The 23,313-nt window shown below is 39.0% G+C and overlaps 2 protein-coding genes across 4 annotated transcripts in view; both read right to left on the bottom strand.

Annotated features, from left to right (window-relative positions):
- Positions 1-7,777, bottom strand: part of SCG5 (secretogranin V) — a 30,173-nt gene extending 22,396 nt beyond the window's left edge. The window contains exons 1-3 of one of the 2 annotated variants that reach the window (XM_048305688.1): positions 7,671-7,777; positions 7,154-7,383; positions 6,244-6,476 (exon numbers count right to left, since the gene is read on the bottom strand). In XM_048305688.1, the coding sequence (XP_048161645.1) occupies positions 6,244-6,457 (214 nt within the window). In that variant the 5' untranslated portion in view covers positions 6,458-6,476; positions 7,154-7,383; positions 7,671-7,777. The remainder of the gene's footprint in view (positions 1-6,243; positions 6,477-7,153; positions 7,384-7,670) is intronic. The other variant, XM_048305689.1, reaches the window with a different exon arrangement.
- Positions 7,778-9,457: 1,680 nt separating this feature from the next.
- ARHGAP11A (Rho GTPase activating protein 11A) lies at positions 9,458-22,796 on the bottom strand. Of its 2 annotated transcripts, XM_048305685.1 has the most exons (12): positions 22,553-22,796; positions 20,059-20,129; positions 19,634-19,730; positions 18,866-19,116; positions 18,261-18,421; positions 18,007-18,153; positions 16,035-16,109; positions 15,219-15,386; positions 13,859-13,994; positions 13,434-13,542; positions 12,503-12,650; positions 9,458-12,111 (listed from the first exon to the last, which is right to left on the bottom strand). In XM_048305685.1, the coding sequence occupies exons 1-12, from the start codon at positions 22,679-22,681 to the stop codon at positions 10,529-10,531; spliced, it is 3,075 nt and encodes a 1,024-aa protein (XP_048161642.1). In that variant the 5' UTR covers positions 22,682-22,796; the 3' UTR covers positions 9,458-10,528. The 2 variants fall into 2 exon arrangements, with proteins under 2 accessions (XP_048161642.1, XP_048161644.1); XM_048305687.1 differs by lacking the exon at positions 16,035-16,109.
- Positions 22,797-23,313: the final 517 nt, after the last annotated feature.

Below are 23,313 nucleotides of genomic sequence, written 5' to 3'. Positions count from 1 at the left end.
GCCCTTGCTTCTCAAGAGGGAAAGTTGTGAAACACATTGAGGTAACCTGGTATGACCTCCATACAGCAGCACAAACACCAGCTTGGCTTTCTTATTCACTGTTGGTCATGGCTTATAAATTCATATGGAATCAAAGATATTACAGGCCAAATTTTCAAAGACTTTTCCTTAATAAAAATAAAGGCACACCACCTCATCATTTTCCTGTTTGTGGAGTTAGAGGTATAAACATTTTATGTGCAATTTCTTCATAGACCTGTGCCATATCACTCAGACAAAGAAAATCCACTGTAAGCCACTGCTGTCATTCGTCACTGTCATTAGCTTTTAAATTCAGAAATTAGCATTCTAAGGCACCTCTCTTATGACATGCATCACTGCCTGATACTCAAATTCTGGTTACACTTAATAACTACAATTTGTGGAATAAAATGCAAAGAAAATAGGTATTTTTATTCAAATCTATACAAATCCAGATATTTACATATTAATGTATGAAAAACTGTAGGTTTGCCACTTCCTTTTTATCTTAAAAATTTGAGACACCCATATTAAATTTTGAAATCATATTTTCTGGGCTATTTAGATAATTTGGAAAAAAACCACCAAACCCAAAACCACAACAACAAACAAAACCTGGAAGCAGAGCCTAGTGGAGTGAGGTTGGGATTTGAGTTTGTTACACGTCAGGCCCATAGCAGTGTTTGGTTAAAGCCACGTGCGCTTCAGCAGAACAGTCGCAGTGTGAATGCACTTTATGCTTTAACTGCAGCAGGACTTTCTCTGTAGAACAGGTACGATAAGCCAAGTCCCAGGCGGTGGTGTGGACTCTTTGCAGTGAGCTGCTGGCACGAAGCAGCCCCACTCGCCCCGCTGGCTGCGGGATGTGCCGCAGCTCGGCCGGGTGCGGCCGGCCCCGCGCTCCGCCCCCGCGGCTGCTGGCGCGCAGCGCATCGACTGCAGCAAAGGGGGCGCGGCCACCGCGCTGCCCTGCTCGCTGACCCCCAGCTATCGCACAACAGCCACATGGGTATTACCTCTAGTCACCCAAGGAAGTCCAAATATATTGGGGGTATAAGCATAGCACACATTAGCCCGAAAGTGAATGAGTGCAAAGGTCACTTCTGCACTGGTTTCACTGAGTGATTCATCAGCAAAAGTTTTTGCAACTTTCTAATACAAAGGTTTTTCTGTTCTTGTAGGAAACAAGTACCTGTCTTGCAGGCATGATACAGAACAGACAGCAAAGTAATACACTTATTTACTAATAAGAAAACCTTTTGTTTTCTTATTAGTAAAATGTAAACAAAATAGACACTATTAACGTGTGTAATCTGCATAATTTTATGGACAGTAGGTTTCATTTAGACTGTTATTTGTACAGAGTCTGTGCTGACAAACCATTAATTACCAGTTGTTAGTAGACATATTTGCATAATGTTCCACACTCTCTCGAGTTTTATCATCTCAACCTGACAAACAGTAACTACATTTTTCTTAAACAATAAGCATGTGCTTATTTCCTTTCAAAATAATCAACTAAACTCCAGCCTGTTTCCAATAGCTATGAGGAGTCTCTGCAGGAGAATCAAAAGGCTCCCTAAGAGGCATCTATTTTTTATTTTTTCTTATACCTACAAACGATCACAATTTAAGAGACATTGTTTAATGTCGTCACTGAGGTTGACAGCATTCTGCCTCTTCTGCAGACTGAAAACTTCAGACTCTGGACTGTCATGCCAGCATCTTTACCAACAATCATTTCATTGGAAGTGGTTTCAAGAAATAAAAACAACTAAATCAAACACAAACAAAAAAACCACACAGGAAGATTTCTGTTGTATTGAATTTATGGTAGGCAATGATATTTGCAAAAGGAAAATGAGACTTCACATTTCCAATTATGAAGTGCTATAAACTGCTCAAGATGAGCTACTGGTGCCCCCGTGTGTTTAAGTGGGATTTCTACTGTTCTCCTATGCAGGGTGTAATAGGCCTGAAATTTACATTGTGCACTTATTCTCTTCCACTCCTCAGGAAAAAGGAAAACAATAGAAAACCAAACAATAACAAACAAAAAAACCCCCTTAAATATTGGCACAAAATTGAAAGCATGCAAGGAAAGGAAAAAAAGTGTGGCCTCCTTACTTCATAAACTCCCTGCCAGGCAGAAAAAATAATTTCTGTGATTTTGAAATGTTGAATGCATTTCTTTATTTTACCCTTTTGTTCTCTTTTAATGTAGATACAGCCCTCTTCTTATCCATAAAAGCTTGACTATATCCCTGTAGGGCTTGCATAGTATTTAATTGATAAGCAGAACAGTAAGTACAGAAACACAGCCACTCATTAAAAATTCCTATTTTGCTTTTCTGTGTTTTCCACTCTTTTTATAGATGTTGCTAAGTGACTCCAATATAGCTTTCTGATAAGATGGATTAACAAGGAGAGGGAATATTGTTAGAGAAATTAGAGTACTTAATATGAGTTTATTACTTTTAGGAATCAGGGGATGTACAGAAAGAAAAATCTATTAAGTGGCCAGCAAAAACCAGCTGCTCCTAAGACACCCCTTTCAGATACTAAAACCATTTTCACTTGACATTCATCATGCAGGATCTGTTTGGCTCCTCCGTGCCATGCACCATCTGCTGGCTGCGGTACATGAGCACAGGGAATCAGCCAGCAAATTCCCGTTTCTGTGACATATCTGTCCTATTCTACTTAACTCACAGAGCCCTAGCAAAGGAAGAGTGCTCACACTGCCTCTGCAGCTCCCTGAACTTCTCAGTAATTTCCCCGTAGATTAAACTTTTTATCAGGCATTTTGTAGACACTACTCCTATTTTAGCAGCCTGACCTGAAGTAACAGTAAATTGACATAGGCAAAGGGAAGGAGAAGAAAAATAAAAAGCCATACTTTTATAGATTTCAACACAATAAAAGGCAGAAATTCCTTTCAATTAACAAGCTGTACATTTTTTTTTTCTATCCATCAACAAGAAAACTATCTGGTCACTTCAAAAAGAGAACATATGCTACTAAATGTATTTTCTGAAAAGTGTCTATCTTTTAGTTTTCTTCGGTATAGGATATGTTTGTGACTGCATGTTCTACAGCCAAGTCAGCCCTAAACTTTTTTTTTGGGGGGAAGGGATAGGGTGGGTGTGAAGGTAAGGATGGGAATGATCATGAACAATTCCTTGCAACATATCCGCCTTCTGGTTTTTAGCATTTCAAAGTCAAAATAGAACGATTAACACCAGAAAAAAAAATTTAGAAAGCTGAGATGGAAAATGAGCATGATCAGGAAATCTGCTTGTGAACTAAGAGCAATGATACTTTTGTTGCGTGTTAAATTATTAAGCTCTTATTTGTGGAAATAATAATAACATGGAAAATGTTATTATAATCATCACTCAAATTTGCAAACATTTCATTATTATCAGGTTGCAAGAGTAAACTTGTTTATATTATGGCAGCTTAAATTTGTTTCCAAATTCCAAAGCCACAAAATTTAATTTTTCCTGACAGTATGTTGCTTGCAAGTGTACACATATATTGGGTGAAATCCTGGCCTTTTGAAAATCAGTGGTACCTCTGGAACTGTGGTTCAGCTGAAGCTGATGGCAGTGACAGCTACCAACACTGCTGTGGGTCTGTGCTGCTGCGGCCAGTTCTGACAAAAAAGTTTTGTTAAGTAAAACAGTTTTCTGTAGGATCATACTAAATTTATTAAGGTCTAATTGATGAAAGGTTGTTTTTATGTTGAGATGCAGTATCTAGTAAAAATGAGAAACAAATGCACCCCAGAACAGTCAGGGCCTTAATGATGAGGATGCAGGCATGGAATGAAACAGGTTTTAAAATGTTTACATTGGTCACTGAAACCTGCAGTCTGACAAATGGCTGGAAGTCAACACTTTTGGCAGCTCAGAATTTCTGATAAATGATAAGCATTTCATGCCAAATTTTACTGTCCATTACTTTCAGGAAAAAATTCCCAATGAAAACAGAAGAGTTGTTAGTGAATTACCACTTTGCTATGACGGTATTTAAGATGAAATCCCTATTTTGCTGTGACACATTCTAATAATTGTTAAGCCTCTTTCTTCCATTCCCCCCTTACTTTTCCTTTCTATTATAATGTATAATTTTTTAAGCACTTGCACACGGAATTACTAGCCAGTGGTAACAGTGTGAATATGTTGTGGGAAGCCCATGGGTGAATTCTTCAGAATGCAAAACCTGGTACTGATGTTATTTAAAAACATATGAACTTTATTTTTTCAGAATGAATTGCAAGTTTTGATGGATTAGCTATACTATAATTCATGGTCTATATTTAAAAATAAACTCATGGTGAAAATTGACTGAATTATATGTACTTTTTTAAAAAAGCAGTATGAGAAAATATTGTGTTCAGTGATGTAAGACAACACTAGCCTTGAAACTGCAAATAACACTTTCTTAGGTTGAAGTTTCTAATCAGATACTTTTAGACATACCTATCTATAAATAGACACATATCACCACAAGAAACCAAAGAAAGAGCAAGCGATTACTATCTGAAAAACTCACTGCAGAACACTATAAAAAGCAACATTTGATACAAAGGTCTGATTTACTTGTCTATTTCTACACTGACTGATAGTGTTCACCTCACAAGACCATTCTGCTTTTGCAGAAATTTCTCAATGAGCTGTTAAATATCCGCGGTAGGATTGAAAGAAAAAAATAAAAAAAGAGAGTCATCCTCATCTGAGCAAGAGGGGAAATAAATCAACTGGATTTATTACCTTTCTGTTTTACTCTGTTACATACACAGATGCCTTCTTTTATTAAAAAAAAAAGGAGCAGCAAAAAAATGTTTGTCCAACCTGCTGTTTGTGGAAGACTGTATGGATGACTGGAAAACTAGCATTACTTCAGTCTCACAAACACTAGAAAACTTTTGATACTTGGACAAAGAGGTGCATAGTCTGATTTTCCTAACATTGTGATTAGAAAGTAACAGCAAACAGCTGAGATTAAATATTTGCCAGAGATTCAGATTTGCTTATATTTTCTAAGGTTTCTCTTTTTAAAATATATCTAGGGAAAATAGGAAAATGGAGAGTAACATTACTCACTTCTACCATCTGTCCAAGTTTCTCTACATATGAACACTCACAAAGGAGAAGAGGGTACAGACCAAATTATGCTCTTTAAACTTAGTCTCTGTTATTTAAGTTTGCAGAAAAACATGTGTCCATCAAAGTTTCTTTGGAAAATATACAAACTTAGGTCTGCAATTATCTGGTAGAAATGCCTATTCAGCTTTAATCTGTTCCTCAGCCTCCATTAAAGCAATTGTATCTGTTTGGCTAGGATAGCATGTAGATCAGAATGAGGATAAAATAGAGAACAGAGACTTATGGCCTGTGCAGTCTTACTGTACTGTGTCTGATTTAATTCTGAGAGGAAGGTTGGGGGCTTCTGCCCTGTTTTGATGTTCACACATAAACAATAATTTTTGGAGTTTCATACCTTCAACCCCTTGCTGTCATGCCAAAATAAAAGCTGATTTGCTCAGTTAAAATAGCAACACACTGAAATTTTATCCCAATATCCTAACATTTGAGCCAGATAATTCAGATTATTTATATAGCTGTAAAAGACTGATTCCAAGGAAAACTTACACAGTGTGAGATCAGAGGTGTTGGCCAAAAAAAATGAAGCTGAGCCCAGAGCATTCATCCCTGCAACACGGTTTTGAGATGCTACTCATGGATACAGGGTGAGGAGCACCCCCAGTGTAAGGTTTATCCCTTTATCTCACATGGCACCACAAACACTTAATCTCTTCTGGTTTGCAAATGTTTCTAAAAATCCATGAAACCTGGGCTCTACAGATCACGTCTGTTTCATGTGAAATATATATGTAATATATTTATACACAAGATTCACGAATAATTTAGTAAACCCATTGTTTTGAGGCACTGCAGATCAGACAATGCAAAGACAACATAACTTTTTCTGCAAAGCCTGTACATTAAAAAACCCCACTACTTCTTCCAAAAACTTTACATTAAGAAAGGTGGAAGATGGATGGTGATTTAAAAACAAAGATCAAGCAACAACCTGGTGAAGAAGTCTATGATTTTATGCTCAGGATATTCTTTCTGCATCTATAAACAAAACATAAATTATTACCAAAGCATACTAATAAATTCATCATTACTCAAAATAGAAATTAGCTACCTTCAATGCTCTGTGGACCAACAAGATTTGTAGCCTGGTGTGCTGGATATTCTACCCGGGGTCTGGCAATGCCCAATTGCTCCATAACCCCATGGAGGAGCCTCTGAATATCTGCTTCAGTTACCCTGTCAGGTGTCCTAGGGCTATGGCTAAAAGCTGAAGCCAATCCAAACGCCAGCAGAAGTATCATGTTGCAAAGCAAGGTAGTTATCATAGTGGTAGCGACTTTTATCCTGTGAAAAAGAAAGGCATTTGAATATAAACTATAGTGGGGGAAAAAAAGTCCTTTATACGTGGTGGAAATAACATATGATCTTGCTATTGGACTTTATAGTTTACTACCACAGGTTCTAGAGGCAGCTGACAGTCTAGCCAGCTGGGCAGGGGGAGCCGGGGAGGGAGTAGGGTGGATATATTCTTCTCTTCTAAAAGAAATATTAAGCAGCAAACTTCAGAAATCAATTTTCTGATTTGCATTTTCCTATAACATTATTTAACAGTCACTGCAAACAAAATGAATCCACTTTTTCATTTGATGAGAATACATCATCCACTACACCATCCACCCCTCCACATTTATTATACTATTTTATAAAGCTCTGGTCTAAAAGCCGAGAACTCTTCAGCTAGGAACTGTGTTTTCCAAGCTCTATTCTGGCATTGCCTGAAAAATCAATAATGAGAAGCTGCTAAACAACCTAGATATATTTTGTTTGCACTTAAAGACAAAAGGCTTCCGACTTTATATGCATCATCTTTCCCACCTGAAGCAAATAGGTTTCATTTATTTCCTTGAATCCCTTTCACTAAATGGCTGCACAGTGTAGTTTAATTAGGAAAAAAAAAAAAAAACAACCCCAAAGCCAACAACAACAAAAAAACCGCAAACCAATAAGCAAGTACCACTTACTGTCCTCTGAGAGGCTGAATTTTAGTCAGAATGCTTGTTTTCTTAAAGCTCCTTTCTCTCTCACATCAGAAACTAATTAAAACGCATCACTTCCAGTCGCCTGGATAAACAAAAGCCCCTCGAGTTGCCCTTGTCTTCCTTAACACACCCACAGCTGCCTGATTTCTCCACGCCAGAGGTTTAAAGATGCTCCAATGCTCCAGCCGCCGGCGCAAGGCACCTGGAAACGACTTTGAGGCAAAAATGGCTGAAATCCCCAGTGCTGGGAATATTCCCCGCTACGCCTGTGCGCGGCTCCCCCACCGCACCACGCTCTCCCCGCAGCCCTCCCGCTCCATCAACCTCTGCAGCCTCCGTTTCGAGGGAAAAAATCTGCTTTCTACGCAACATGCCCCTGTCCTCCGCCGCCCGCACCGCCGCGCCCCTGCCCGGCTGGGCCGTGCTCCCTTCCCTCCTCCCGGCCCCCGGGGCAGCTCGGCAGCAGCGCGGAGCCCCCGGGCCGGAGCGCCCCGCTCACCTCCCGCTCCCAGCGCGGCTCTGCGGGTGCGGCGGCTCCGCGGCCGCGCATCCTCCGTGCGCAGCCACGGCCTCTCACCCCCCTTCCCCCGCGGCTGGGAGCTGCTGGGCCGATAAAGACACAAAGACACAAAGCTTGGAGGGATATTATAAACCTCCCTTTTTAATTTCACACTCTAAAAATAAACCTGAAGGGAGTGGATGGATTAACTGTTACAGAAGTAAGATACTACATATTCCTGGGAGAGTATCCATCTTCCTGCTGTGATTTCTGTCTCCGGAATAATACGATCAATTGTTTACTTACGGGATGATAGTGTTACCTAGCTGCAGGTTTACAGAGTAGCAACATGGCAACCATCTCCAAGGATTTGCAGGTAAATGTCTCCAGATTATGCAAATCCAGACACATCATCCAGAGCAGAGGTTACCAAGAAGACAACTACAAAAGGATCTTGCTAAATGAAGTCTCTCATCTAACACAGCACTTGGCAAAACGGTAGCCTCTAAAGGCTATTCTATGTATCACATCTTCACTGCTACTGACAGGAATGTGTCACATCCCAGTTTAGTATAGCTATCCCCAGAAAAACTCTGAGATTATACCCCAAAGACCACAACAGTCCCATGAACTACACTTGCACATGTAGATTACTCTCTTTTTGCTGGTCTCTGGTACATTATACAAGCTGTAACTTGCAGGATTAAGCAGTAGGAACTTCCAGTTGGCATCTACTGTTTCTTTCTGCAGAACATAATCAACTTTATATAAGGGATGTGTGTCCAAACTGTTCTGCAAAACCTCTAAAAACAACCTAAACTTTGACTTTTTTTTTTTCTGCTACAGGTTTCTTTGTCAGGGCCCTAGCAAATTCCCCCTAAGAATCTAAGTTTAGATGTTTCAAGACTAGCTCGCATTGATGATCAAAAGTAGCTTACTGCTCCATACAGGAGCATCGTCATCAACATATCAACATTGTTAATATGTACCAACTATTTCAAATGCTAATGCAGCTTTGACAATCTCAAGTCTTACTCTTCCAAGCAAAAATCAACATGACACCTCACTATTACAGGAGTCAGACCTCATTTTCTTCCTGACATTGCCTTTAGCTCCTGTCTTATTTCTAGCTCCTACCTCCTTACATCAGCCAGGACAGCTGGAAGTTGTTTTGCTGATCCTTATCTACCTCGGTGAGATGATCCAGAACATGGTGCTCTGGTGTCTGCATTTAGCCTATTTAGGGATCTGCCAGCACCAGCTGAAGGCAGAGGGTAGGAGTACACTGCCAAGAACAGGAGCTTCCTCTTTGGATGGTGGTGAATTGCCATATATATTCACTCCTTCATGAAACTGAAGCTTCCCATCCTTAACCACAACACCAAGCAATCCTATTAAGATCTCCTCATGGCTGGCTCCCTGGTATTAGATTTTACAGTAATGTACCAAGAATGAGGCAGGAGGTTTCCACCAGATCAACCAGCTGAACCAATTAAACTTGCAAGTTGTTGGATACATGGGGAAGGAGGCAGGGAGCAGAAAAGAACTATTCTTTTGATTAACATACCATTTTAAGAAGTTCAGACTACTGCCGGTAAACTATGCTGCACCATGCCTTTTGCTAGTTGTGAGAATCACCAACATGCATCTAAGATCAACAAAAAGGACAGCCAGAACAGATTTACTTCTGGCTTCAGTATTTTCAGACTTACTAATTTTGGTGTCTACAGTCTGCATGTAACAGCACATTCTAACCTTCCAAGTCATTATAGAAGAACAAGCTCAGAAAAGGGGAAAAAACAATGGTTTTATTAAAACCAAAAGTATCCAGTGCCTCAGCTCTAACCTTTTGCCAATAAGCAATTCACACATATAAAAAGCTAACGAACAGTTTCAAGTGTTTACTCTTAAATAATTTTACAACTGATGACAGACAAACAGTTTTCATTCCAAAAGATGTAAACATTTGCTTGTGCAAATCAACCTTTAACATACTATGGCTTCTTACATTTGTCTCTTGCAACACTTTCAGCATATAAACCCAGCTTCTGCACCGCTTAGTTAACATAATTCTACAGCTCTAAAAATAAGTTAAAACTCCCCTCTCATATTAAGATAAAACATTTTACTACTCACAACTGAAAATACTTAGTACCTACTGCAGAACACATCGCTGGATGAAGTTGTAAGACTTGTCAATTATTGAATAAACGGCACATTTGTTTTCCATGTGTTCTAATAATTCTCCAGTGTGTGTGCACACATGAATTGTATTTTGATATTTACCTACTCAACAAGGAAAATATGCTCCCAATTTACTCTAGTAAAAATAAGAAACATTGTCGCAAAAGAAATAGAGCTCATATGAGGTCCAACTTAGTAGTATCAAGGGGTGCTACAATACACTTAAAACTAAAAAGTAAATTTGACTACTAATACGCAGCATCAAAACACTTCCTTTCATATGTCCGTTAGTTTTATATTAAACATTTGAGAAGCTGTTTTTAAACTTGATACTTTATCAAAATACTGCAAGAACTGTTTTGGAGATGAAGCATGTTTTTAAAAGCTGAGATAATCAAAACTTGAGATCTAGCACAAACATTTGTAGAAACAGATTATTTTTGTTTTATAAGTCAAATTAATTTAGTTGAACTGACTAGCATTTACAGAAGTTTCAGTAAATGAAGAAAACCTCAATATAAAACGAATTTCTATTTGTACATCTTCACAACTCATTCATTTAAAATAAATGAAAAATTACAAATAAGAAGAGCTAAAAAAATAGTCATACAAATTTAGATTTTTCCAAAGGTTAACCAAGTTGCGAAGAACCCATTTAGCTGTCACATTTGATCTTATAAGTCTACTGGCTTTGCAGTTGGCAGTAGTTTTACTTCAGATATTGGATTCTTTGGAGAGCCTCTGTAACGAGCTCTTTCTTTTCCTGGAGCACTTCTTGCAATCATAGATTTTTCTGAGGCAGCACCTGGAATATTTATATTTGCATTAACTTTCAAACTGGATTTAACCATTTCATGATTGGTTAGATCTTCTAGAACAGACTTTGATGGATGAACTTTTTGTTCATGGATCCCAACAGTTCTGACAGAAACATCAGGCTTTTCTGATGGATTTAATGGCCTGCAACATGATTTAGAAGTTAAGTCTAGCTGCTTATGAGCTACAGAAACTTGGTTACATGTGCTTTCACTCCTGCGTGGCAAACGCACGGAATTCTTCGAGGGCTTTTCTGTGCAGGGGAATACTGCAGAATCATAGCTCAAAGATTTAACAAGTGGTGAACCAACACTGCTTGATTTAACCGCCCGAGAGCTTACAGATTGTCTGTTAGCCTCCAAAAGGGAATTCATTCTTCTTACAGACTGTCTAACTGGAGTACGTTGAAACTTCAGAGGTGGTTTCACTTTGCTTGCAGAATTTGGATCATTTATTGAAAGCTGGTTGAACCACTGTATGTGGTCAGAAACCTTTCCGTGGTCAGAAACAGTCAATGTTTTAGTTAAAGCTTTATCCAAATTTTCAGCTTTCAAGTACTGGTTGCCTATTTCATTTTGTGATTTAGGCAATTGCGAAGCAGGAAGCTGTCCTGCCAAAGAAGGTTTAGCAGTACCCTCTTCCAAATCACAGCACTTTACCATGCAGCTTTCAGCTGTTTGTGAGTGTATTAATTCTATTTTCTCTTTTCTTCCAGAGCAATCTAATTGGTGTAAGTCATCTTGTGTTGAACTGTTCTCAACAGTCAACTTATCTTCCTTGGCTAGTACTTGAGGCATAGGAAGTTCTTTTCCTTTTTTTATATCTGTTTTTGGGACCTGAAGTTCAATCTCAATAGAAGTTTTGAAGTTTCTTTTCTCCAAAACTTCAAATTCCTCTTTTTTTGATTGCTGTTTATCAGCAGCAGAAGATTGATTAAATTGGTGCAACAGCTCTCTGGATTTTACATTTACTAGATTTTCAGAAACGTCTTCCACTAACGATTCTTTTGCTGAACTGAGCCCTGTGAGACATGGACTTTCATTTAATACTTCACTTGCTACAACTGAGAGGGATGATTTTTTATCACCTATCAAATTGTGAAGAATACTCCCAGATGCAGAGAAGGCTTGCTTAACTTTCAATAATGTTTCTGCAGTTGAATTGCTTTCGTCTTCACAAAGTACAAGCTCCAGGTTGTTGTCTTGTTTGCTTACAGTTGCAGATTTGAATTCATCTGGAGTAACTGGTGGCTTTCCAAACACCAAAACAGGTTCTGAAGAGCTGACTCCCATTTCAGTGTGTCCTGGCAGCATTTGCTCATTCTTGTTGATCACCTGAGAATCCGTAACAGCAGGACTACTCCATGACATTCGGTGATCTACTTTATTGTGACATTTTGGAGTTAGCAAGTTTTCTTCTGATTTGCTTACATTCCTGGAACCTTAAAATAAATACCACAGTGTGTAAGAATAATTTATTGTGATTTTAATAATTATAGACAAAATTCTTACTAGAAAATAATTACCAAAGCAACACTGAATTTAAAGATGCTGTTATGCCCTTAATTTCAGAAATGTGAAAAAAGGTTATATTATAAGTGAAATCGTGCATCTCCTCTCACTTAACTTACAAAAGAGAACTACTAAAATATATTAGAAACACAAAAAGCTTGTTCTAAACCAATTCTTTTTCCCCAGAAGCCACTAACATACAAGGTACTTTTGACTTATCTACAAGCATACTTTTAATCCAATTGCCTTTATAAAGTTGCATTTGCAAAGTTAAAACAAGTAGACCTTTCCCCCATCTAATATATTTAGTTAGGTAGTTACCTTTCTTAGGGAACTTTTCATTGACATATGGGCTGAAGAGTACATCCCTTTTTGCACATTCAGTTCTGCTTTCCAAACCTTGCTGACTTGCAAGACGCCTTCCAATATTTTCTGATCTATTGCCAACTGTACATCCTGATACAATATTCTTGAACAAACAAAAAGTGTTAATTGCTTTTATATAAACTTGTAATTTGGAATCTCTTTTACAGAGGAACTTTCAGGAAACTGCTATGCAAATCAGCCACAGCAGCCTTTTCTTGGCCATACTTCATCTTGCCTTGATTCTCTGTAGACCTAGATAGGGAACAGCCTCCCTGCAGTTAATCACACTCTGAACAGAGTGACTGTGCACAGGCTCTGCAAGGTCAGAAGCTCAGGAACTGTGAGACCCACTGAGCACAAGTGTGGTGGGTTGATCCCAACAAGCAGGCAAGCTCCCACCCAGCAACATGCCCACTTTCCCCATTCCCCAGCAGGATGAGGAAGAGAATTGGAAAGGTGAAATGGAAAAAGGGACACACACACACACCACAGACAAAAAACCCCAAACCCAGACATGATGCAAAGGTCACTTACAACAAGCAGAACAATTCTCAGCAAGCCTCTGAGCAGTGGCAACTTTCCATAAATTATCCCTGTCCCAGTTTTACTGGTGAGCTTAACATTACATGGCATGGAATTGCTCCTTGGTCAATTCAGGTCAGCTGTTCCCTCCCCTCAGCCTCATGCCCCATGCCAGCCAAACACATTACAAGCTGATCAGTTACTGCTATGCAAATAAACCTCAGGTTTCTTGTACGTGACAGCAAGCAGGTTCAGTTAATCCTGGGATTCCTCCTTTACAAAGTATGTGCTTCCTGCTACTGAAAAGTAGTGCCCAAAACTTTGGATTAAAATCTGCACTCTAACTACAGGACTGGGTACTTACCATTTCTCTATTGCTTTTCCCCAAACCAAATTTCAAGCGTAAAGACCTACGAACCATTTCTTTTCGGCTTATCTTTGGAGAAAAACAACCTGTCTTTCCTGATTCAGCCCTGGAAGGACAGAAGGGAAGAAGGGACAAACTTTTTAGGAGGGCAATGAAAACATCCTGATACTTGTTTACAGTTACTTCCTCTAGTTTTACTTATTTTATTGCCTTCCTGGTAACCTTTTTTTAATAGACACAGGAAGCTACTATACCAGATCTTATTTTGTTTTGAGCTCCATTTTGCAACATCAGAAGACCTGGTGATTTTAAGATTACAAAAATTTACCAAAACCAATAATTTTAGATACAGATAGAGGTCATCATTCAAGGGGTCTAGACCCATCTTTCCAATTTATCTTTAGGTTTTGAAAGTTAATTACCTGTATAGCTTTTTGCTTGCAAGTCTTTTGCTTCTTCTATTACCCGAACTGGACACATGATTTTCACCCATGGTTGAAGGAGATAGTGAGGTTTGTGATGACTCAAGACAGACACAAGGACTTGCTTCAAACTGAACTACAGGGACAAAATTATATTTTTATGAACTTAAAATAGTCACATTTTTTCAGATAAAGACTTAAGAGTTAACACAATAAAGAACATGTTTTTAAACAGCACAATTTTTTTGCTTATTTTGTGGAGTGCTAGCTTGAAATTATTTTGACTTCCACTTTAAAATTAAACAAAGCTATTGCTTGTAGCATCCATAAAAGTGGCTGGAATGCAATTAATTACATGCTACAGATATGACTACCTCAAATAAGTTTCCACACTGTTATCATCAGATCAATTCCTCAAATTTAAGAGTTCAAGAAGAAAAATTAGTCAGTCTCGTTATTATTTGCAGTGTGCTTTTTTTTTACATACCTAGCCAGAACAGCTAAAGCAACAATGAAGAAAAGAGTTGCTTTTTTTACTACTGGACATTTTATGAAACACATGCATCACTGCTATCTTTATAAAACATTGTTGCCTTGGTTTGCTTATCTGTAGAAACAAGTATTTCATGGAGAACATGAAATGATTTAATAAAAAAAGCACTAAGTTTTATAACACTCCCTTGAGGGAGGGAGGGGAGAAATCTAGCAAAACAGCCAATCTAGAAATTTCCTTTCATTCTAACTTCAGTTGGCACCATACTAAAGAACCAAATGAAAAAAAGACAGGATTTTCAGAATAGCCTGATGGTTGGAAGCACTCAAGTAGAATACAGTGGTGCTAAAGCCCTGTCAAACAAAAGTAAAATTTTCTCTAGAGTTTTGAAATTTAGCATCTAGAGAAAAAACAAGGGGTGATGGGACACAAGAAAGAAGCTTTATAAAAGCAACAACTACATTTCACAGAGCTGAGATCAGCTATTTAAGCATTTAGGAGACAGAAGGCTACAACTTTCTAAAGACTGGAAGCATAGGCAGTCTTCACGGATTTGTGCACCAAGATAGAAACAGGAGTATAACCTGACTGATACATAGGGAGCAAAAAAGATAAAAGGACATCAGAATTGCAAGTATGAGAGATTAATAGAACAGAAAACAAGAAAGAATTTGGCTTTTGCTCAATCCATGTAACATGAGTCACCGAAGAATATAAACATACACAATTTACCAAGATGGGGAAGTAGTGCCAGGAACACTTCAGTAATGAGCATCAATGACTGTCTAGCAAGAACAAAAGGCTCTACACTTAAATTAAAAGCCAACAATCACTTCAAGCAGCAAGGAAAAAGTGATGGCACTGTACCTGATGCTGGTGTTGAGCTGCTGTTAAAAATGCTACTTGGTAAAAACTCAAATGCAAAACTATGCTTAAAAGATCGTCTCTTCTTGCTGGACAAGCCCTGAGAGCAATCAGTTGGAAGTTTACGCTTGGTGCTTGGAGTAAGAACCACCGGAGTCACTGATGAAAGGACTGAAATTAAGAAAACCAAACTTGCAATAACAGCTTAAAAGGTAGAGAGTTTACTAAAGTAAATGGTTGTTTCGGTGGTTTTTTTAAACTCTGAAAGAAACTTGTTGCAAAAGCTTAGCCAAAGTGCATGCATTTTGAAGAGGCAAAGCAATCAGTATAGCTTAGGGTTTGGTTTTTTATTTTGTTGGGTTTTTTTGCAAGTTTAGAGTACCAGAAAGGAAAATCCAAACCCATACATTAACAAAACAATACAGGTATTAGGAGGAAGTAAATGTATAGCGATCTTCCCTAAGTTTTAGAAACAGTAAGCATGAAAGAATTTTAGTCCTCGCAGATTCATTCCCAAGATGATAAAATGCTGCACTACTGCACTGAAGCCTTAACTAAAAAGCGCAAATCTGGTTGTGCAATCCCCACAGAGCTAAACCACACAGTCCACTACTGCAGTGATTGTAGCTGCTCCAAGAATTACAGTAAATGCAGTATCCTCAATAAATATGTATCTATATTCCATTTTAAACCATTTAAATTTAATCACTTATCTTCAAATAAGTTCTAATTCTTCAGTTTAAAAAATTGTTGACTATAGTTAACAAATCCAGAGGGTACTGCATGGGCTTTACTCAGTACAAATACACCAATACCTACCGCTTCTGTCTTGTTGAGGTGTAGTGGAGGGTGTTCTGTTAGATTTAAATTTATTCAATGCTCCACTAACAATATCTGAAATGCAAGACACACCGAGCAATCAAATTTAAATGTGAAGCTTGTCTTGCTCTGTTTTCAACTCAAGTTTAACTTGTATTTCTTTTCAGGGAGAAACAAAGCAAATCAGTTTAAATGGGTTTTATGTACAGAAAATCATAGCCCAGATCTTCCCACCAACATAGTTTTTATTGCTTTCACAATAGCTGAAAAATCTATTTTCCTTAATATAAAAATTATTTTAAAAAAACAAACTAAAAACCCAACAAACAAAAGAACCCCCCCAAAAAACCAAAACAACAACACCCCCCAAAACAACAACAACCCCCCCCCAAACAACAACAACAACCCCCTCCCCCCAAAACAACAACAACAACAACAACAGCACCACCCCAAAACAACAACAAAAAGCCATTCTGCACAGACAACAGAAGTTTCTTGTAGAAAAGTCTACTGGTCATTATAAAAGTATATGCCTTCTGATTTCTTGTAGGCAAACCTAGACAGTACCCATTGAGATCTTACTCACAAAGTCTCAGAGACCCTCACTTTAATGGACTAATGGACAGACAACTTGAAGCTGTAAAGCTTTTAGAGCTTTGAAATTAGGTCCAAAAAAGTATGAGATTTTGGTCTTACAAAGAAATAATGTAAAACTTTTCTGTGAACTATGTGCTTTTTTGGGGGAGTTGATTTGTTTTTTTTAAAAATAAAATTAAACACAGCAGAGTATACACATGAAACTTTACTAGTTTTCCTGCTTTTCAAAGTACAAAATTAAAGTATTTTTATCAAGTGTTTTGCAACCTACAGTTGTATTTGCATGTGTTTGTAGTGAAGCTTAGCAAAATACAAGGTGGTAGTACTTATTTTATGGTGTCTCATGGATATCACATAGTTCTTAAAGACATATTTGAAAACAGATCAAGTATAGTAATCTACATCAGGAGAAAGACTAGAATCTGCCTACTATCAAAACCTATTCTACAGAACTACCAAGTTCTAACTGTTTCTCCTCAAGATGTTGACTTTCATGTTTATCACTTTGCAACTCTGGGATGGTCTCTCTTCTTCAGAGCAGAGGAGCTCAATACACAAAAAAACAAACCATGCCATGGCTAAACATACAATCACACAGCTTTAATTTAAACTACTGTCAGGTTTAATACTCCAGGTACATGAGCTAAATAAGTACCTATGTTTTTATACCAATGCATAAAAGATCACTTTGCAGTGGATTTGAATCAATCAAGCATATATGTAACCATAGTATTTCCTGTAAGAGAGTGCAGAAATGAGATGATACTATTTGATTGTCTGTATCTGGCAAGAAACTCCAACTCAGCCCTGTTGAAAACTGAAAAAAGCCTCACCCCAAATCCCAGATCCATGCTACCAGAGCACACAGTATCCAATAACATCCAATTTAGATTTACACTTCAAACCACAAATTAACTACTCTAATTCAAAACACACCTGCCATTTGCATCCCTGCTTTCTCATTACCTCACTTATCAAAGTATATATTAAAGTATAATTTCAAAATTAACAAAAAAAAAAAAAAACAACCCCAAAACAAACAAACCCCCACAAAAACCCAAAAAACCCCCCAAAAAACCCCTTTAGCCCTCTGGAACAGCCCTCTGAAGCTGACTCCAGAAAAAGCTTGAATATTAATTTGGCTACACAAATCCAAACAAAACCAAAATAGCTTCTTTAGTAGACAAGAGACTAGAAAACTCTGAGTAAATATACAATAATGTGATTACTGAAGTCTTATATAGATCCTGCAGATCAAACCAAATCAATTTTGCAAACATCTGTTCTGCTTCTGGAAGAAGCAAGTACTTAGGATCAGACTACCTGAAGCTGCAATTCCATATTTGGTTTTGAAAGTTTCACAAAGCATACCTACCCCCAACACTTCGGTGCCTCCTCCTCTTACATTCACTGGGAGATTCATTCTCACTGTCTTCATGGCCCCACAGTGAGGGTGTCGACTGAAAGACATCAACACCTAGCATTGAAGGAATCTTTTCCAATATAAATTCTGGTACTTGTCCTGGAATAGTCGAGAAGTATTTTTTTTGATTATTCTTAAAAGTTGAAAAGAAAAGCTGTAAACAGGTCAGTGCAACGAGACATGCTGATAAGCATTTATCATCTTACCGATTTCTGCCGCATGGTCAATAAGTGTTTCCACGACTGCAGCTTGCAAGCGAATTTTTTTTTCTGTACTAGCTGACATCTTTTCATTTTCATTTGAGTGCAAGAGGTTGGGAGCAAAAATTACTGCCAGATTACTGCTATCCATTCTGTTTTCCTTGGATCTTTACAAGAAAAGGGTTTTTAAAATCAAATTATCACAACATAAGCAGAGAAGAAGACCAAATAAGACAAATGCAGTTAGAAAAATGAAAATGGATTCATTCACTGGAGTGCTTACATAACAAGATTAATGTACAGATTTATGCATTCCAGGCCAGATAATTTCACAACTATGTTACTGAAATCAAGAAGTTACAGATCCCTTCAGTTTTAGGGAATGCAAGGTATGGTAATTCTGCTTTACAAAGCTTGAACAAAGTCAAGTCTCCAGTTAATTAAGGTTTCATAAAGAAAACCTTGGATTTATGAAATAAAGGACCACAACTGAATTTAGTGAGTATCTGCAGATGTGAAAGTTAAAATTGCAAACTACTCACAGGAAGGTACAGCACTTGCCTGGACAGAGAAGTGGTTAAGGGAATTACAAGCATGCCCTTTACACTGACCTTAAGGACACAGTTCTCAGAAAGTTGAAAAAGTATCTCAAAGCTGCAATTGTTCTGTCAGCCATCAAACAGGACAGCAACACAGTCGCAGTTTTCTTCTCATTTCCAAGCTGCTGAGCTTTGAAAAGGCCTTCCTGCAGGTGAGGTGGAAGGATGGGTTCAGGCAGCTCTCTGAAGAACTGTTTGAGAAGCCCTGCAACATCACATGGCAGTGCAGCTGAGAGGCAGTTTTCACCTTGATCCAGTTTACTCTGAAATTTTTCATAAGAAACATGAGTTAAAGTCTTCAACATATTGTCGGATTTCTAAATGTAAGCAGTAATGTTCTAGCCCATGTCACAACAGTCACATCTTCCCCACTGTTAGTTTCAGTCATGTTTTACCCAACTACATTATCTATAATGAGGCACAGGCAATGTTGTCAGACCATGTGTGTTAATTTACAGGTTCCCCATCTTCCCTCCACCAGGGGAGCATTGCTAAACAAATATCCTCATAGCATCCAGTTTGCACAATTGCTAATGAGTTTCTTCAGTCCGAAACTATTCTCATCACCTGGAAGGAGAAATATTTAAAAAAAAAAAAAAAAAAAAAAAGGGAACCATGTCAGTTGCTGGACTAGATCTCCTATCATTTCTAAAGGAGGCAATGTTACCAATCTACTTCCAGTATTAAAACTTGAATATGACTGAAAAGAGGCCAAAAATTAAAACATGCTCAAGTGAAATGCAGCTTATTAAGAAAAAAAATAACAGCTTTAGAGATTACCTTCAAAGCTTTTAAGCGAACTAGAGATCCAGACTTTCTGAAGAGTCCCTCAGTATGAACATGTTCTTCCAAATATTCACAAGTATCAACAAGAAAGCTGAGAAAAGAACAGAAACATACTTCTGATGCACACAATAAAGCTGGGGTTTTTCCCAGAAAAACTATTTCACCATTTTTTGTAAAACTTAATACATAGAATAATTTCCCCCAATGAGAAGAATATAAAGAAATACAACTGAATGAGAGCTGTGGTACTGAATTCCCCATCTAACTTCTGCATCCCTCCTTTCCCAGATGGAACTACTCTTATATCCCCCAGAAGCTCTAGCAGGCGTGGAACAAATACTACACTCCTTCTGACAAGGGTTCAATACTAGAAAGAGAGCAAAGTAAGCACAAAATCTAAATATACATTGTTAATTTACCTTGGAATATAACCATATTCTGGCACAAGTGATTGTGGCAACGCATGAAAAGATATTCCAAAGATTTTACCCTAAAATACAAAATTCAAATAATGTTACTTGAAAGTTGATATAATTATCAACTACATATTAGAAAAAAGCTCACATGCAACAAGTAAACATAAAGGTAGTTAAGACAAAAAACAAAGTCTTTCAGATAAGAGATATTGTCTGGAAAAGCACTGTGATCTCTAAAGATCTAAAACTATGCTAATTCTAGTTACCAGGTAACACCCTAGATGATTGTGAAAGAGTAGAAAGGTTTTCTGCAGTACATTTTACACTTCTTATTTTACAAGAAGTTAGTTTTCTTATAGGACTCCCAAATCAGTAAGGATATTAACCAGATTGTTTTGGAATCTCACCTTAGCTTTTCCAATTGACTAAAATCTTTTTCTTAAAAATCAACATGAGACAATTGAAATAACTTTTTAAAAAAAAATCTTTTTCTTCATCTCAGACTCAAGACTGCTCTTTTGGGAAGGATTAAACTCCACAGAACAATCTAGAAAACTGTTCTGAACCTCATATTTAGCATTTGCACTTAAAAAACTGTTATTTCTACTGCCTAACAGTAAGACATTAAAGTGTATTACATATTAGAAAATAAGCAAATCTCAGTCATTACTGATGTTCACCTACAGAATTTTTTAAAATGTTTATCTGAGGTTGCTACACAGTTCTGTCAGTTATAAAAGCCCACATTCCTGTGTAACACCTTATACTTTTATTTTTTTTTAAATTCATATTTACAGAACATGCAAGCCAGTCCCTCTCCCAACCAGAAGAGGACTGGGATCATGCCCAACTTGTTCTTAGAGATGAATGCAAACTCTTAGTTATTCATAGCTGAAATTCAACGTGCTGTCCATGTTAGGAAAACAGTTAATCAGTAACTAACCCATTAGACCACAATCTAATCTGTCCTACAGAAAGCAAATATTACACAGTCAGGAAAAAGAAGCAACACATCTGTCCTTGTGTTCCAGGTTGCTACTAAAACTACAAAAAGAAAATTAACTCCAAGAGAAAATGTTTTTTCTGTATGTACAAGATTACATACTAGAAAATTCCAGCGGTTTGGAATGCAACACTTAAAATTCTTAACTGATATGCTCACCTCACTAGGTTTTGTTTGAAGTATCAGAAGCTGTTATTTAATTTCTTATTAATAAATAATAAAGCTAGTAATATTTCTGCTGTTCCCTCACAGCAGAAATAAGACATCCCTTGGCAAAACAAATGTTATTCTGTAGTTTTTCCTACCTTGCTCAGTAGTTACTTAAGTACAGATTTTCTTCCTTGCATACAATTTAAGCACTACAGACAGCAACGAAGACATCTTTTATCAAGACATACATACGTTGTTCACAGTTCTCATTGTCTTCCCTTCGAATGGAAAAAGAAGGGAAAGTCTAGAACTATATGTTTGATATTGACAAGGGGAAGAAAACTAATTCTAACTTTACTCTTGCTTTCTCCCTTTCCAAACAACCGAACTCAAGCACATGTTTTCCCAACTTCTTTGGCTTATATTGACCAAGGATTACTGCAGCATTGTGTAATATCTTCTCAGCCTTACAGAAAGCTGTCTGAGGAAGTTCAGTTGCACAGAGATCTTGTTTAGAACTTGAGAGTGGTCCACACTTCTGAAATTAAAAGAGTCTACCAGAAGATCAGTGCTCTGGATTGGACTTCAGTGCTGGCATCCATTATAATACTTCAGTTTTAAATAAGAGCCCTGAGACAGAAAACACTTTTTTCCTTCATCAAACTCAAAACAGATATTTAAGGTAATAGGACAGATTTCATTCTTGGACCACTGGCATATCAAGGCCAGAGCTGTCTTTGCCAAAATACTTAGTTATGCCTTATACTAAGAAAAGGGCAAATAAAGCCCTTCAAATAAAACAAAAATCTAAGAAAACAAGAAAAAGACATAAAGCTTTTAGAAACAACACCTTAGCTATATTCCAAGAAATAATACAATTACTAAGACTGGAATTCCGTAGTGAGTGACATCAATCACAGTGAAGCATAAAAAGCTCTTGCACGGATCAGAGCGAGCTGGTGTGTTTCAGTGGCCAGCAAGTCCACGGACAAAAGAGGAACACATCCCGTTCGCCATCTGGCCCGCCCGGCAACACGCGAGTCCCAAACTGCCGGGGGCGGGGCATCCAGCGCCACCGAGCCATTACCTTCTCCAGTCACAACACGGCTATATGACGGCCCCATGGAACACTTGCACGCTGAGGGAAAGGGAAAAAAAACCTCTTTTCCCCACTGCAGGAGGTGATGCCCTGTTAGGGGCTGGCAGGAGCCGCTGCATTACGGGAATGGCACTGCTACCGCACCCGGCGCTCCCGGCGACAGGACCAGTCCCTGGACCCATGTGAGCTTTGGCTCTGCCCTGCCCGGGAAGCCGGAGCCCTCCGAGCTACCTCGCCCCGCTCACCTCCGCCGCCGCCGCTCCCGGCGCCTTGGCCACCGCCAGGCAGCTCCCACTCTTCACCTTGATCCCGTACGAAGCCCGGAGCTCCTCCAGCACCGCCAGCCGCATCAGCCTCCGCCTCTGCTCCGCCATCCCTGCGCCCCCCACCCTCTTTGCCTTGCCCTGCTCAGCGCGGCGCGGCCCCGCCGCCCCTCAGACGCCGCCGGCCGCCATCGCGGCCCCGCTCACCGCCCGGCTCAAACCCAGCGCGCGGCCCCGCCCGCGCCTCTGATTGGGCCGTTTGCCGTTCGAAATCAGGCCCCGGCCGCCCAACGGCCACGCGGGGCTGTCCCGCCGCGCCTGCCTCCGTGCGCCGCCTCTCAGCCGAGCCCGGCCAAGGCCCCCGCGCGCCGCCCTCGGGCGATCGCGCTGGCTGCCTAAGCGCTAGGAGGGGTGGAACATTGGGAGCGGCTTCATCCCCCAATCCCCACATCTCCATCATCCCCCCCCAGCCCATACCCCCTCCTACTTGAGTACTGTGTCCGGTTCTGGGCCCCACAGTTTAGGAAGGACGTTGAGATGCTTGAACGTGTCCAGAGGAGCGCAACAAGGCTGGTGAAGGGCTTGGAACGCAAGCCCTTTGAAGAACGGCTGAGGGAGCTGGGGTTGTTTAGCCTGGAGAAAAGGAGACTCAGGGGTGACCTTATCACTCTCTACAACTACCTGAAAGGTGGTTGTAGTCAGGTGGGGGTCGGTCAGGCAACAACTGACAGAATGAGAGGACA

Source organism: Corvus hawaiiensis, chromosome 6 (assembly GCF_020740725.1).
Source record: "Corvus hawaiiensis isolate bCorHaw1 chromosome 6, bCorHaw1.pri.cur, whole genome shotgun sequence".
Taxonomy (NCBI): Eukaryota; Metazoa; Chordata; class Aves; order Passeriformes; family Corvidae; genus Corvus; species Corvus hawaiiensis.
This window is presented reverse-complemented; position numbering and strand designations above follow the sequence as displayed.

Bases quoted from the DNA above. Each gene is read 5' to 3' on its own strand.
- ARHGAP11A (XM_048305685.1), bottom strand. From the start codon at position 22,681: ATGGCGGAGCAGAGGCGGAGGCTGATGCGGCTGGCGGTGCTGGAGGAG. The intron at 19,117-19,633 runs GTAATCTCTAAA...GAAAAATTTCAG, and splicing joins TTCGCTTAAAAGCTTTGAAG to AGTAAACTGGATCAAGGTGA. The intron at 16,110-18,006 runs GTAGGTATGCTT...CTTGCATTTCAG, and splicing joins GAGGCACCGAAGTGTTGGGG to ATATTGTTAGTGGAGCATTG.